This window comes from Poecilia latipinna, unplaced genomic scaffold, assembly GCF_001443285.1.
Source record: "Poecilia latipinna isolate Pla-1442-1.1 unplaced genomic scaffold, P_latipinna-1.0 Scaffold1024, whole genome shotgun sequence".
NCBI lineage: Eukaryota > Metazoa > Chordata > Actinopteri > Cyprinodontiformes > Poeciliidae > Poecilia > Poecilia latipinna.
In genome coordinates this window covers 185,312-201,954 of record NW_015113640.1, presented here as the reverse complement: position 1 = coordinate 201,954, position 16,643 = coordinate 185,312, and the positions used below count along the sequence as shown (strand labels likewise).

The 16,643-nt window shown below is 38.4% G+C and overlaps 1 protein-coding gene across 2 annotated transcripts; it reads right to left on the bottom strand.

Annotated features, from left to right (window-relative positions):
* Nucleotides 1-9,428: 9,428 nt before the first annotated feature.
* Nucleotides 9,429-14,920, bottom strand: arl4aa (ADP-ribosylation factor-like 4aa). 2 transcript variants are annotated; one of them, XM_015051029.1, is made up of 2 exons: nt 14,755-14,920; nt 9,429-11,392 (listed from the first exon to the last, which is right to left on the bottom strand). In XM_015051029.1, the coding sequence occupies exon 2, from the start codon at nt 11,288-11,290 to the stop codon at nt 10,688-10,690; it is 603 nt and encodes a 200-aa protein (XP_014906515.1). In that variant the 5' UTR covers nt 11,291-11,392; nt 14,755-14,920; the 3' UTR covers nt 9,429-10,687. The 2 variants fall into 2 exon arrangements, with proteins under 2 accessions (XP_014906515.1, XP_014906514.1); XM_015051028.1 differs by lacking the exon at nt 14,755-14,920 and adding an exon at nt 14,108-14,725.
* Nucleotides 14,921-16,643: the final 1,723 nt, after the last annotated feature.

Below are 16,643 nucleotides of genomic sequence, written 5' to 3'. Positions count from 1 at the left end.
ATTTCTAACTAAGCATCAGAATGAGGGAGAATTGGTATTTACAGGTGAACTATTCTGCTTCCTGGAACGGGTTAGGATAGATCTATGGGCTATTCAAAACATGTTTATTACAGTTTTTTGCACAAAATCATCAACAGATAAGTTTTCAGACTGATCAGCTCTGACTATTCTGAGCTCTTTTCAGAATAAGCTGTTTTAGTTCCTCTTGTCACTTTAAATCCAAATAAGCTCCTCTAACTCAAAGTTCACACTTGCTTATGAAAATGGCTGCAAACAGATACACCATTATACAGCCCTACATCTTTAAAAAGCAGAAGTAGAGCCTCCTGCACAACCAGCAAGAATGCAGCAGGTGGTTTCAGAACGGCAAGTCAACAACAAAACACTCGTCTTTTCCAGCAGCCATTGTACAGCTCATACAGTGGAAAAACAAGCTGGCCAAACATGCTGGAACTGCTCTTGTTTGCTTGGTAACGGTCTGAGCTTAGCTGGGGTTGCTAGGTAACGGGCAATGCCTGCTGATTTGTGACGTTACATTCTAGAGGTCTTTGAAATGTGTTATTTTCCAGACATAAAAAACGCTCGCTTTTTTGAAGCACCAGGTCTGTTTTTAGAAGCAGTAAAAGCCCAAATGGAAGTATAAAAACATGCAATTTTGTATTATACTTAAAGTAATTTTGAACATGAATAGCATTGTTATTTGTGCTTACTGGACCAGAAAGGAATCTACTGGGGGTTTCACAATGAATAGTCCAGAAAAGGGAAAATATTCAACGAGTGGCAGTTCATTGAATACTGACTGGCTCAAGATGACAGAAAAGTAACAATAACTCATGTAACTTGTTGCAACTGAAGTATGCAGAACACACAACATGTGAGAATATGAGGCAGATGGTGAAGTGCCACCTCTGTCTGGTAAGAACAGGAAACCGGGTCAGCAAAATTGGACAACTACAGATTAGAAAAACGTTGCCTTGTCCAAAGAGTCTCAGCTTCAGCACATCCAGATCGTGAGGTCAGAATTTGGTGTAAACAGCATGAAAGCATAGATCCATCATGCCTTGTATCGGTTGAGTTTGTGGAGGTGGTATAATGGTATCGGGAATATTTTCTTGGCCTACTCTGGACTTTAGTCCCAGTTTAGTATTGCTGAAACACCAAGCGACCGTGCCCATCCCTTTATGATCACAGCAAACTCATCTTCTGATGGCAACATCCAACAGTAAATCTACCATGTAACAAAATTAAGATTATCCTAAACTGGGTTCTTGACTGAACAGCTGCTGGTCTTCCAACAATGAGGATTTCCCAAATATCCTCTTTAGTGGAAGACTTCACCAAGACCATCCAGTGGTTTATCGTTTTCTCTCTGTAATTTGATTTTAATCCAATATGAAAGACTCAGGTCTCTGTTTTCTGAGAATGTAGCCTCTTTGGAAGTCTTCTTATTTTTTCTCCAAACAGTGGATACCCGCCTAGTCCTGGTTCAGTATTCACAGATTAACCTATTAGCAGATTTCGATGGAACGCAACTCAAAATTATTAGCAAAACCCTGCATATTCACAGACTTTTAGACATGCTATTGGCTGGTGTTTGCAAAGCAACCAATCCAGGAGCACATTATATTCTCATTGGCACTCATTGGCTGTATGCCCAAGACTGAAGATAGGAAAGACTGTAGATATTAGCATCTGTGCTAATGCTAAGAAGGTTTCCACCCTGTGTATTAATGCACGTTATGGCATATTTGATTTGCTGTTGGGACTAATAAATACTCAGCTATAAGCGTGTTTATACAGGGTTTCAATACAGAGAATCCACTGTAATCTGTCTTTTATAGGCTCATCCAGATTTAGTGAGGCTTTACTGCAAAACAACTATATTTATTATACGTCTTTAGAGACACAGGTTTCAAACACAAACAACTCAGTAGGCCAGTCATGGTCGCTTGTTAAATATTAGCTTGAATCTCTGTTTTGACCTCGGCTACAGTTTATCCATTTCCATCTTCTTCACTACAGTTTATCTCATAACAGACGTGTAATTAAATATCTGAGGAGAGAAGCCGTGACCTCTGTGTGAACCCATGTAGCTGCTTCCTCTCCCCCCTCCGTTTGGGAATTCACTTCAGCGCTGACACGGCTGAGAAGCTTTTAGGTGAATCGCAGACAGTTTCTGATTTGAATTTCAATTAGCACACAGAGGGCAGAGCGTCGAGACAACAAAACTGTTTCCTATGCCCCAAAACAAGTCAGGGTGTGAATAAATATGAAAGAGATCCACCAGAATTTAAAAAGCATTTTTCCACTTACTCACTCCAGACTTTATTTTTATTCCACGTTAAAATATTAACAGCTAATGTTTTCCCAAAAATGATGTGCTAAATTTGTGTTCTGATGTTTATGGTTCATTTTTGAAGCATTCCCAAACATCTCTGAATCCGCTGGCCGCCACATATTTTCCCCTCCGCTCCACGTGCAAACAGAAAGCACTGGGGACCACAGTCTAAATCCATTATAATCCTCTCTGCCCAAACAACACCAAAGACTGATTTCACAGGCTTCTGCTTCACAATGCCCACACTGGAGGGGGACACAGCTCTTTGTGCACCAGATTTGTGTTTGGACACTGGATGATGTGTGGCTGTGAAGCTCTGGGTTGCAGGTCAACGCTGTAGAGAGAATAAAAAAGCTATTTTAGCATTTTCTTAGTAGCAAACGGTTTGCAACTGGTGGTACTCCAGCTGTCGACAGTCGTTCACTCTCAGAAGTTAAGAGTTGGAGGTTAAAGAGCAATCAACATAAACAACGAGGCTTTCACACAGGCTGGACATAGAATGGTGTTACATAAAATCCATCAGGATACGTGGCAAAAGCAACCACTTGAAAATACAATTTATATTCTGTTTGTGCTTTAGATTACAAGCTTCACTCAGATTAGGTCATAAAAAAGGACATTGCACTGCAAACATACAGTACTAAATGTTCATCACATGCTCTTATTTCGATATCTTGGTGCAGAATGATCCCCAGCTGGTTTTTAGTGCTATGAATAGATTCATTTGCCAGACTTTGATTTTATCAAATCTGTTTTACAGTAACCTGAAGTACTTCATTTTTGTCTGTCTTTCACTTTCTCACATTGTTGTGAAGAACTTTTGGACCACTTTTTTAGTTTCTGCACAAAGCTGCACAATGTACCTTTTACCAAAAATGTATTTTTTTACATATCTGTTGAAACTGTCACTATGTTGGAACAGCACAGCATAGCAAAATCAAGCTCCTCTGCCTCCCAGTGCTAAATAAAAAACAACCAATCAGATACAGTATTGGTGCCGCCGATTCTCGATCTCAATCTTGTGTTCTGCTACACTGCAGCCAGCATAGCCTGTTGCATTTATCCGCTAGGCTAGTTAGCATGGCGGTGAAATGGTTTTCCTGTAATGGAAATCCGTTTATCAGCCAAATGTGCTATGAGTACATGAGGTTGATTGACAACGCTAAAACCCTCCTCCTGGCTCTGATTGGCTGATTTTGACCGGGAGACAACAATAGTAGGGGAGAATCATATTTTCACAGATTATCTGTCTCACAGCGTACTGTCACAGTGGTGAAAGTTTCAACAAATATTGTTAAAAAGCTTTTTTTTTTTTTTTTTAAATAAAAACTGCATACTGTAGCTGTAAGCAACACTCAAGTGAATAACTGCGACCAGAGCAGAGGGAACAGTGGGGAAATAAGGTGGTTTTCACCAAGGAACTTCCCAGGCAGGCAAAGCAAACCAGAGACGTTTGGATCCTAAACCCTCAAGGATTCTGGAAATCCTGATAAACGGATTTCACTTTGGTTCAAAATGTTTAGGGAGACAATAAAGAGTGAATGCTGTACCTCACTGTCCATACTGTTACTGCTACCAGAGTTGGGTAGTAACTAGTTACTTTTACTCAATTACATTTACTTGAGTAACTTTGAAAAAATTTACTCTCAGGAGTTTTTTTACTTCGCTGTACTTTTTATATTTACTTGAGTAATTTTATTATGAAGTATTTCTACTCCTACTTGAGTAAATTTTCTGGATTCTCTGCCCACTGAATGAAAAACAACCATGTTTTAACTAAGAATTAACTAAGAATACACCTGCAGTTTTTGTTAAAGTCTTATAAGTTTTTTACTGAAATAAACTGATTTGGAAAAAAATTATTTTTGCCTAATTTTGTTACTTATATAAATGTCCGTAAGATACCGAAATCTGTCCGTCTGATGATGTAATTTTTAAATATTAAATGATTGATAATTTAATCAGATCCTCAGTCCTTGACAAGACTTTTTACTAAATACTTTGTTACTCGAGTAAATCTATGTTGAAGTAGTGCTACTCTAACTTGAGTACAATTTTTGGGTATTCTGCCCACCTCTGACCGCTACTAAATTATTTTAATGTAAGATTAAACTTATTTACTTTAACAGAGCTTTGTTTTTCGCTCCCTCCTGCAGCCTGTGGATTAATAAAACAGACTTCTCCACACACTATAGAAACAGGAGTACACTTCTTCAGCGCCTCCCTCCCCTTCCTCCCCCTCTCCCCTTGCAGGTGGCCCCGTTTTCTACTTTCAGCAGGGCTGCAGGAGGAATTCACATGTAAATAGGCCACCAGCTCTCAATAGACTGCAGGGAGAAAAATGAATCCCATCATGATAACCTTGCATAATAATCACGCTTCAAGTGTGCACATACTGCACACTTTTTTTTACGAGATGGGATAAAATCTGAGAACCCGGCAGATTAACAGAACCCCCTGGAGATGCGTTTATGGGGAAATGAAGAGGGGAGTGACACACAGGCAACACAAAAACCTCATGGTATGCATTTAAGATTATGTTGCCTCTTTTACGAGAAGGATTTTGGTTAGTCCCATATGTGCGCCAACATTGGTTCCAAAAGAAAATATCTGATTTCACACAGGTCTTAGTAAGGCAGTGAAGCTGGGAGTCCTGAATGTTTACCCAACGGGTTTAGAGAACAAATACTCAGAAACACCTTCAGATCCCTGCATTTGTTCTTGGGTTTTGACCTAATTTCTCAACAAGTTATTTAAATGTCCCGTCTCAAGTATGATTTGTTTTCAAAGTTGGGTTTGTCTCAACTTGTAAAAAACTTCAACGTTTTTTACGAGTCTTGTTAACTTCAAAGTTAACAAGACAAACTGTCCTTATTAAAAACAATAAACAACTTTGTGTTGATTATCTTGCATAAATCTTGCCTTTAAAAAATGAAATATGTTCTACTTTTTATGGACAAAGAAAACAATCCAGCTATGACGAATGACTAATAAAAGTTAATAAAACAACTATAACAATAAATCTTTCGACAGAAGATGGGCTCTGTGGAGAAGTGATAAGCAGTTAACATCTTACCTGCAGTGGTTAACTTCACAGTTTCTTCCTGCAGGCTAAAGCAAACAAGTCAGATTCAAAACACACAGACCTTTAGCACTAGCATCGATTAGCGTAAATCAGCTCCACACAGTTTGGATGGCTGACCATTTCAACTGAGCAACAGACCAATAAATGACCAACTCATTTGATTAATATTTGAATCTTAAATATTTTCATCAGCTGAAAGCAGAACATTATCATATTTAACAGGAATAAGGGCATAAAAGGGGCATTGTACTTTCCCACAAAGTTATTTGAGAAAACCTATGTTTGCAACACAAATACGTCAATCTATTGATAACTTGATCATGAATAGATTAACTTCGACAACTTTAAACTTCAAATTATGACTACTTTTAAAATCTTACTATATTTTATAATAGTCTTTCACAGAAACTGAATATTTTGCAAAGAAATATTCACTCTAAACTTCCACATATTACGCTTCCAATTAACCAATAAGCAACAAACAGTTTACTCTAGAACTACTTCCTGTCTTACGCCAAAATAAAAGTCACAGACGTTATGTGTTCATCTTAAAGCATTCACCTCACCATTAGCAGTCTATTGTTGACAGCAGCTGAGTAACTATTCACACAACAACTTCCACTTTGATTTGAAATATTGTGTTTTAGCATCTTAGTAAAAATTTAATCTGTGTGTATCAGGATGAACTATCCCTGAAGGCAGAGTGAGTAGGAGCTTCTTAAAGAGACAGAGGCCCATTTCCAAGGCGACATACTGCAAAGTCAAATTTGACATAAATAGTCTTTTACAAAAACTGTGAATATTTTGGTCCCAATATTTTTATGCTGCCATTAAAACACACTAAGCAAAATTTCAGACATTGTTTCCAATTAGTCGATAAGCAACAGTTTACATGAAACATTTATCAAACACAAGCACTCTAAACAATTTAACAGTTATAAGAATAAAGCATTTTTATAGCCAGAAGTAACAATTACTTGATTGTTCTATAAAATAATACTGCGCCTTTAAAAATAAATGCATAAATACTGAAATTAAGAACCCTTAAAAAGTAAATGTTTCTTTGTGAGTTCTTCTTGGCTACAACAAGAATGCATTTCAATTTCATTCCAGTTGTAATTAGCCTCTTCCTAACAACAGCAGAGGATTAACAACCATTTCCTCATTCATAATGAGAACAACTTAGTTTTCTATCAACAAACTTAAAAAAAAAAAAAAGACATGCATGAGGTAATAAATGAGCAGTGGCATGTAGAAGGGACTGCATGATAAGGAGTTTCTATCTTAAACTATTTAAGGGGTGCGACCATCCTGGGCAACACAACCAAGATATCCTTAAGAGAAAACTCAGAAGGTTCTGAGAAAACGTGAAGTCCCAGCAGATCCGCCCACCTTGTAACTCCGTATCAGAACATGTCGTGCTTGACGCATGGAGTCGTACCGCAATCCGACTCAACGAAATAACTGCCAAAGTCAAATATGCCCCAGGCTAGTAGTGGCACAACCCCAATTCCAAAGAAATGCAGCAAAAAGGTGTGAAGAAACACATTAAAGTGCCTCTTATCACGTCAAAAAGCAACAGCCTGAAGTTGCTCTAATAAACATTTCCTGAACACTTCAAGAATAACAAGAAGGGGTAAAAGGTCAGAAAAAAGCAAAATGTGATTTAAGCTGCATTACATTAAACCATGTCAGCAACAACAAAACCCAAGGGAGGAACTGTGCTCTCTGACAACGATCCCCCGGTGAGTGCCTTGGCAGAAAACCAATGAGCTGAGTGCTGCGTGCACAAAGCAGGACAGGACACACGTTAAGGAAAGACAGGGTGTAGTGGGCAGAGACGGGGAAACAGAGGGAATGCCTTTGCTCTTAAAGGTTTCCTTCCTCGGCAAACAAGTTGGGTAAGACGCACCTGGTCAGGGGACTATTACCATTCCTGTTTTGGTGTGAAACTTTTTGTTTTGTGTTTTCAAACAGGAGAGGACACTCTTTTCTATTCTGAAGTTTACTCATCTCCTTTTAGAGACAGTCACAATAAGCAAAGATCTTCTTAATCATAGCATTTAATTGTCTCATATATTTATGTTGAGGTAACGTGAATTATCCACCTGCATCATAGTGCTATTTTAGACAAGCAGCTGCTTTGTTAAGCTTAATTATTTCAAAGGGATGCAAAAACAAGTGGTGTTAATGCATAGAGTCACATATCCAACTGTAATCCAAAAATACTCAGACATGCTGTCTTCTCCTGCCCCAGCCTGTTCCACTGGGCTTGGCCTGCAGACTAACAACACCCTCCAGCTTATAGGCAGGGGAAATAATAATAATAAAAAACTACATACCTCTGTACAGATGTCAGATTTCTATGACGTAAAAATAACAAAAGAAAATAGTTTCAGAATCTTTAGCACCTTTGATTTGGCTAACAACTTGTTCAACGGGATTAAAAATAAAGGGAAACTATTTTGATTCTATGACCCTTTGCAACTACGCCATTCCAGGCGCCATGATGGACGTCGGAAGTGAACGACCGAAACTGATTTCTTAAGTTGGTTTTGCCAGTTTATTCATGGTTTCTACTTGTTACAGTTGAGCTCATTCATCTGTGAAGGTAACACACCTGGTTGGGGCTCATAGACGCCGTATTTACAACAGTTGGAAACAGCTAGTTTAGAAACCGACCCATACCTCCTCCCTCCTGATGTGGTGATCAGGTTCACACCACATGATTTATTTCACTATGTCATAAACAGTTCAGTTAAAGTGTCTCTTTCTTAGTTGGATCTCAGGAAAAACTTTGGAGATCTAGTTGATTTGCCTAAAAAGTCGGTTAGTTTGTCGAGGTGTGAATGCGTAATCGAACTCCGATGGACCAAAAAAGCGGTCTTTGGTCCGCCTAAAAACCTCGATCTCTTATCGGATGATTCTACTATTAAAAAACAACAAAGTACGTAAAATAAACGACTCACCGTCGAGTGGTTGGCAGAAAACACCCAATATAATCCTTCGGCTGTGTTAATCGTTGACATCTACACATGTCAGCGATTTTGGAAAAAGCCAAGCACACGCAGCTAGCCACAGCGATGGTAGTAACCACCTCTGACCCGGAACTTAAAGTGTGCTTGACCCGCCAAAATAAAACATGGGTTGATTATTTTTTGCGTTTGTTACCCTTAATCCAAGTGAACTCTGGTGTGGTTTGAATGCATTAAAACATATTGATGTTCACTTCAATCCCCTTTGCAAACACATATGTGTTTGCAAAGGGGATTGGAGACAGCTCCAAAAGCAGGAAGCGGACTGTAGCACAAGGCATTCTGGGTAAATACAATCAAAGCAAACGAATGAGTCTAGTGCTAGTCGGAGAAATGGTTCATGTTTTTTTTTTTTTTTTTACAAACGACAAAAGAAATTCTACCACCACTAAAATCTGAGACCGCTCCATTTTTGTTTACATTATTATGTGCAGAAGGAAGTCTTCTTCGGAGATTCTGGTGTCGTTTCCTTCAGGAGTTCTTGGTGTAGAGCCCCTACAGGCAAGGAGAGGAAAAGGCTTTTCACACGTTTGGTCAAGTTGTTACTTTGTATCCATCATAGTTTGACACATCTTTCCTTTTTGTTTTGCCTTATTTGAAGGCTCATAAACAGACGCTCTGTGATGTTTTTGACTTGAAAACCTGCAGGAAGACATGTTATAATCTTCCTGCAGTCATTAAAACACACCCTCTGTTTTTGGGTGTGTTCATCTGTCTTATCAATTAGTATCCAGGCTGCATAAAATGAAGCTAAAGGCAAGTTTGCAAAATGAAAATTAGAGGTTATAGCTTGACTGAACATGCATTTTGTTTTGAAGAGTCATGTGAATGAGCCGCAGAACAACTTGTCCTGCAACGTCAGCCACTCCTCTGCAGGAACTGGTTTAGTTGCTCCTCTCTTCATTTTTTCCCTGGCAAAGCATACCAAGGTCTTGAATCTTGGATTAAAGTATTACCAACCACTCCATCATTGCTTCAAACATACTTTATTTAGCAAAACATAATGCATATATATCGTCTGATGTCAGCCAGTGTGGAAAAAACTACTGTACATTAGCATTTTCTGTCCAAATATATCTATAAAAGTCAAAACACAATATGATCCGTTTTTAATCTGTAAACTCCAGAAAAGGTGAAGATCTAAAGTGCATTTTAAAAAATCTAGATAAAGACAGCAAACAATCAGATGATACTGTAATAATTCATAATACTTTTCTTTTACAAAACAACAAAAACAAAAAATCCAGTGTGGAAAAAAAAATTACAAGATATAACAACATTTAAACCAATTAAATACAACTGCCTCTCGTGTGCAACCTCTTTTTTTGTCCCCCCTTCAACGAGTCAAAGCCTTGAATTATTTTTGGTAGTATTGGGTGAAAACCAGCCAGTTTGAAATCACATAGCATCCTTTAAGCATTTTCAATCACCTTTCCAGACCCCAAACCTTCAGTGCTGCGTAGTTCCGCTATAAAACACATCTACACATGTCTGAAACCTTCACCTCCTCCTACTATTATTCTTTACCTTCACTTCCTGATCAACAACGATGACATCCGACCACGACTGGGAATCCTAAAGCTGACCTTTGGACTAATAAAACTCAGCCCAGTGAATATGAACCTGCAGTGAAACTGGAAATCCACTCAGGGGGGTTGGGGGAATAGTTCCTTCATAATATAACAGCAAGAAAAAAAAAATCAAATTTTGTTACCCTGCAAAAACACCAAATCTGACAGGGCAGTTGTGGTCTATTTTATAGTGCAAATATCTTATTACACTTGAAATAAGACAAAACTAACTTGTAAGTATCCTTCCAGCAAGATGTAGGAGCTTGTTTTAAGTTAATTCCTTAATATTGGTGAAAAAGTCCTATTTCCACTGGTAGATAAATTTACTGCCAATGGAAAATGGCATTAAGTTTACTGCCAATTTCCATTGGCAGTAAATTTACTACCAAATCCCCCAATTATAAAAAGTGACAATTGGGGAAATTGTCACTTATAACAGGACAATTTCCCCATGTTATACGTGAAACAATCTGCCAATGGAGCTGGTACTTTTTTTTAGTCAAACTCAAGAAATTATTTACTTAAAACAAGCTTCTATATCTCCTGGTAAGTTACTTTTACGTCAGCAGTGTCTTAATTCAAGTGCACTCAGATATTTGCACTAGAAACTAGACAAGAAAATACTTTGTAAGATTTGGTGTTTTTGCAGTGTATGAGTTCATCTCTTCTTCTTCTGCTGGCGAAGCATTTTTCTCCTCTTCTGGATCATCTTGTGGAGTTCGTCCAGGCCGTCTCGGAGTCCCTCCCCGATGATGGCGCAGCAGGCCTGCAGGTGCCAGGGCGTGGCGGGGCCCAGCTCCTTCAGCGCCAGCAGCTTCTCGATCTCGCCCTGCGCCAGCGACACCCTCAAGTCCTGCTTGTTTGCCACCACCAGCACCGGGACGCCCTGGTTCTCCGAGCTCTTGGCGATCTTATGCAGCTCGGTCTTGGCCTCCTCCATGCGCTCCGCGTCTGCAGAGTCCACCACGAATATGATGCCGTCCGTGCATCGCGTGTACGACTTCCACAGGGGGCGGAGCTTCTCCTGACCCCCAACGTCCCAGAAGTGGAAGGTGACGGTCCGGTTTCTGCCCAGGGACACTTTCACCTTCTCCGAGTTGAAGCCTTTGGTCGGCACCGTGTTCACAAACTCGTTGAACTGCAGTCTGTACAACACCGTCGTCTTTCCAGCAGAGTCTAGTCCAAGAATAGCGATGTGAAAGGACTGGAAGAACGACATGTTGGAGGAAAACTTCGGCTGTTCAGACAGTCCATTCCCCATCGTTCCACATCGGGAGAAACAGGAAACCAACGAGGTTCACGAAAGGCGATCCAGAAGCAATCCTCACAGGCCCTTATAGTCCAGAAAAGCAGCAGGAATTACCTGAAATTAAATTATCTGTTATTTTGGTGCAAAAGACAGAATTCATGCTGCTTTTCTATTCTGAGTCTAACCAAACTGAAGACGTCGGATCCGACATTAACCAAAGGAGGAATAACTGTTAAATCACAGTTAATCTTTGTGTGATTAGGATCAGATTTTGGTTTTCCAGCTTATGGTCAGAGCCACAATAATGGAGAGATCTCCTTGTGCGCCTGTCGCAATAAGCAATCAACCAGCTAAACTCATGGTAAATTAAAGTGAGCTCAATAATTTCCTTTTGCATGATTTATCATTTTTCTCTTTTTACTAAAAACTGGATGACACAAGTCCTCAATCTGGTGCTTTGGTCTCAACTAGCCATTTTTTTAATGACAATTTTGTTTACAGAGACTTCATAATTTATTTTGTTTACCATTTCTGTTGTTTTGTTTATTTATTTTGGATATTTAAAATGTCTTTCAGTTCCAGTGTTAAATGTTCATTAGTATTTAAAGTTTATATGATTTACTTAGTCACTTACATGGACAACAAGAGCAAAAAATACCCCCAAAAAGTTTTGATTTATCTGACAAAATAAAAAAAGTCTCAGTATCTCATTGACAGGTGAGATATTTTTAGAATATTTATGTACATCATTTCTTTCTTCATATTATTTATGTTAAACTTTAAGTGTTTAGAAACCCCTCCCCCAAAAGTTCCACTCTTCTTTAATGATTTCTGAGTGGAAATACCACAGTATGTTTGTTTTTACTTATAAAACGGTTTTATTTAAAGCTAACCGTCTGTTTGCATTTGGAGTCCTGATCTGATTCAAAGCATTCAATAAGAAAGCATGTTGGAAAACATATTCTCACTGTAAAACCTGCAGAGTTCCACTGAACTCTGATGGCAACTGTCGTTAGTTTGCCAGGAAACCTAAGCATGTCTAGTCTAGTTGAGCATGCATGACTTCATCAGAGGTGCACCGACTGGATCTGACAGAATTAAGCTTTAAAAATATGACCAATAACTCACCGACTTAAATTTAAAAAAAACTAAGAAAACATGCAACAAAACAACACTCTTCAGTGGTGAAGTTTCAACTGAGGAAAAGACTCAGAAGTATCTTGATTCACTGTCAGTAAAGTGCTAAAAAAAATAATAATTCAGATGAAGCAAATATGATGTGAGAAGCGATTTGAAATCAAGCATTTTGTGCAAAAATATCCAAAGAATTTACTTTATCATATGCAGAGATAGAGGTAGGTGGTTTGACTGGTCAAGAACATTTTGTTTTTTTAAAACTATAAACACATTTTAATTTCAACCAGAAAGTAGAATATTTAGAATAAGGGGGGGAAAAAAAGAGAAAAATTGCTTTAAACAGGCCAGACTTTTACAAAATCGCTAATTGGTACACGTCTACTTTACTTACAAACTAATCACTTACAAACTTCTGATTAAATGTCTTTTCAAAGCCATCAAAAGGAAATACAGGATTATTGCCCCGTTGATGGCTTCTGAAACGGGAGTTTGCTCAAAATTACTTTTACTGGCATGAAAGGGTGCCCACATGTTGAAATATCATAATAACTGCAGATAATTATAGGTATAGTTGATGGATTTTATTTCTACTCTTACCATCAACTGATTTTATTTTTTGGCAACGTCGCTAAAATTTCACTTAGCTGCAACGTAGCGTTTTAAGATCAGAAGCTGTTTGAGTCAAATGCTATATTAAGTAGCCATATCATGAATAAGGGTGGAGATTAGCACCCACTACTTGCATAAAGTGGTGAAATTTGATCTATTTATGAGCTACATTGGTGGATTTGTACTAATGCAGAAGAATGGTGCTAAATTTATACAAATAACCTGTTGGGGGCAGCACTGCATCTGATATAAAGCAGACAGCAAAAACCAACAAACTTTTCCAAGAAAAGCCAAATGATTAAATCCATGGAGATTTTACCATTTCATACTTTTGGTCTTGTTGTACCCGAGTTTTTCAAGCATTTCCTCCAACTTAAAGAAATATACAAGATTTGTGCCTACTATAAGGAAATGTTGTTGTATTAGTAATGCTAGAAAAATCTGCTAACAGCTTACTCCTCCCTTTAATTTGTATCCTAAACAAGCCAGTTCAGTTCTACTTAAAGATTGCATATCCCTTTATTCCAGTGCAGAAATGTCCCATATAATTTAGTTTTATTCAGAGTTACTTTCAGAAATGGCAGCACATTTCTAATAATTGTGATTAGACAAATCTTTATAAAAAATGGCCTCTTGTGAGCCCTGATCAAACCAAAATTAATGTGAGTGACATATCATTTTATGAAACTACACATTTACAATGTGTTGCACTTTTTAGAAAAATATAGGTTTTTTAAAACCAATGGTTTAAAATAATGAAGTCATTTATTTTTTAAAATTTGTAATCAGGACAAATATTACAAGTGTTTTTGGAAAAAACAATAGCTTGTAGGATTTTCTTCCAAATTTGTAATTCCCCTGCCTGTTTGGAATGCTGTAACAAAGATTATTCGTAACAGAATGGCATAAATCTTTCATTTGCTCTTTGTAACACTATATTTAAGCTACCAGCTGCATTTTCTTAGGAAATATACTGTACAATTTGAAGATGAATCTGGGTGTAGAGTTACATTTTCAACCAACACACCCCGGTTTTCAGGAAATTTACACACACATTTTTATTTTGATGCAGCACTCCCTTACCTCTCAGCGAGAGTCCTCTGTGGTTAAAATATTAAATCTAATCCTCTCCAAGCTGAGATGTGATTTCTTCAGTCGTCTACTCGATCTGAAATCCAGCTCACGGCGTACTTCCTCTTATTTTCACAGCAACGAAGGCGGAAAAAAAATCCTCCTAACAACAGCAAAGCACCACCCTTTCTGGCTGGCTGGTTCTCCTCCGCGCCCCGTGTGGATCTATGGCTGATGACACCGCTGCTACTGCTTCTGTATCCTGTCCGGCTGGGGCAACACCCACACCGGCACTGCGGACAAATCTGATTGGCTCCTGGGATCCTATCTCTGTCCGCTGATTGGCTAACACTACTGCCACTCACGTTCTATGCCTGGGAACACGGGATCACCTGTTGCCCAGAATGCTCGGCACACCATTTCATTCTACACACCCAAAGACCTAGTTTGAAGACATTTACAACAAAAATACGAGGCTTGTCACTGTGTTTAACGCTCGTTAGAGCCAGGATACACAAGATAACTAGAATATGCATATACACATGGCATTCAAGCCAACCTATTTGGGTGTTTTAGACAAAAAAAAAACGATCTGGAAAATGCTACCGGGACAGCTAAGCTAGCTGCGACCGGAGACACAAACGTGAGCGTAAACCTACCGTTTGCTTTAGCGTGGAGAATCGTCGTGTTTTCCCTGCTTTGCCTTGCCTGTGTGTGTGAGAGAGAGGCCACAGTCACTGTGTGTTGTTTGCGGGAACAGCGCCGCCCCGTTTATCCCCGCATGTTTTTGTTCAAAATGATTGGTCAGAAAGCAGGAAATACCGCCACACTCTCCAAAGCCCCACAGGGGTATGGACACTCTGGCTGCTAGCCACCGAGTTGCGTAACCTGCATGTGTTTCTCTTTTCTTCCAGACACAATATAAGAACTAAACAAGCTGGGGATTATACCACCCTGTCCACTAGGCTTATTGCTTTTGTGTGGTAACAGAAAAAAAGAAAAACTAATCTTTCCTAGTGGTTTAGGTCAAGTTGAGTTTATTTCTATTGTACATTGCAGCATCAAGACAGTTTAAAGTGCTTTACATGATACAAGAATATCAAAATAAACAAACAAAAAACCATTACAGTGGAAAAATATAGAAAAGTTATACAAAGTTGTAATCCTCTATAAAATTAATCTATGTTCCAGTTGAGTAAATGCATGGATAAGCCATAACATTCTTCAGCTAAATATGAACAAAACTGATCTAACAGAACTAGTTTCCAGTTATATTATGACTAGAAACTAGTGATCACGTCCACAATCTGGGTGTAGTGGTGGACCTGAACCTTCACAGACACATAAAGACAATTACAAAGTCAGTCTTCTATCACCCAAATAACATTTCAACAAATACTGATGTCCCAAGATGAGAAACTCATCTGTCATCTGTCTTCATAAAAAGTCAATCAGGTGGCTAATCCAGAAAGCCCCTACTCGTGAAAATGGAGTATATCACCTCATTTTTTAATTCATGTTCAGCTGAAGTTTTGCCCAAACTGCATATTTCAAGCAATATTTCAAGCAAAAAGTAGTCAATGTTGACTCAGCCAAAGCAGCTGCTTCAGGCTGTTGCTGCTAAAGGTTGTTGTTCTACACAATGCCTCTACTATGGCTTTATGTATAATGTTTAGTGATTTTGTGGAGTTTATTGTCTGTTTTACATCCTAGAAACCTAAACCTAGAATTGAAAGAGGGTTCATGTTCTATTACCCATCTGGCTACCTGTTTAATAATATCTAACAAAGTGGATGCAAAAACACACAATCTTACCAAGTATTTTTTTTTTGTCTACTTTTTAGTGCAAATATCTTAGTACATGTGAATTACATACAATTCAGAGTTCCCCAGGCAGCTTAGGTTTATTTACTGCATATGGCGTCACTCATACACAAGATAATTCAAAGTGGTTTATGGGGAATTAAAGGAAAAAGAAAGAAAAGCAGTCAATTATTTTGTTCTTACATATTTTACAATCAAATTCAAGGATGGATTTCAGACAAGTTGAGAAGATTGCTTTCCAAACAAATGATTTAACAAACCTACTGACTGTAAAATGGATGAAGGGTATTTCTCCACTATAAAACATTATGTCTGTGTTACATTAATAACAAATGGAAAAGCTGGTGCATAAACAACAGGTTTCTTTTTTTTAAAGATATATATTTACTGTTTTCAACAAATTGTCAACAAAGCAGCAGGACAGTCATCAGGATACATTTACATATGAGATGTTGATCATTCAGCTAAGACCAGTCAGTGTATGTTGACACAACACTGGGATCTGCTACATCGTCTTCATCTGTTGAGCCCATGCAAAATCACAGCTGCAAACAGGTTCCAGCTGCCCAACCGCCATTTATATTGCAAGAAAAATAAAACAGCAACGGTCCACAGAAAAGAAAAGTAATACCCCAACCCACACACCCACCCACCCCAGAATATTAAGTCAACAAATTAAGGAAACTTAAAAATGAGAGGATAAAAAAAATGGAATAACAAATGC

Coding starts and splice junctions, on each gene's coding strand:
- arl4aa (XM_015051029.1), bottom strand. CDS start 11,290: ATGGGGAATGGACTGTCTGAACAGCCGAAGTTTTCCTCCAACATGTCG.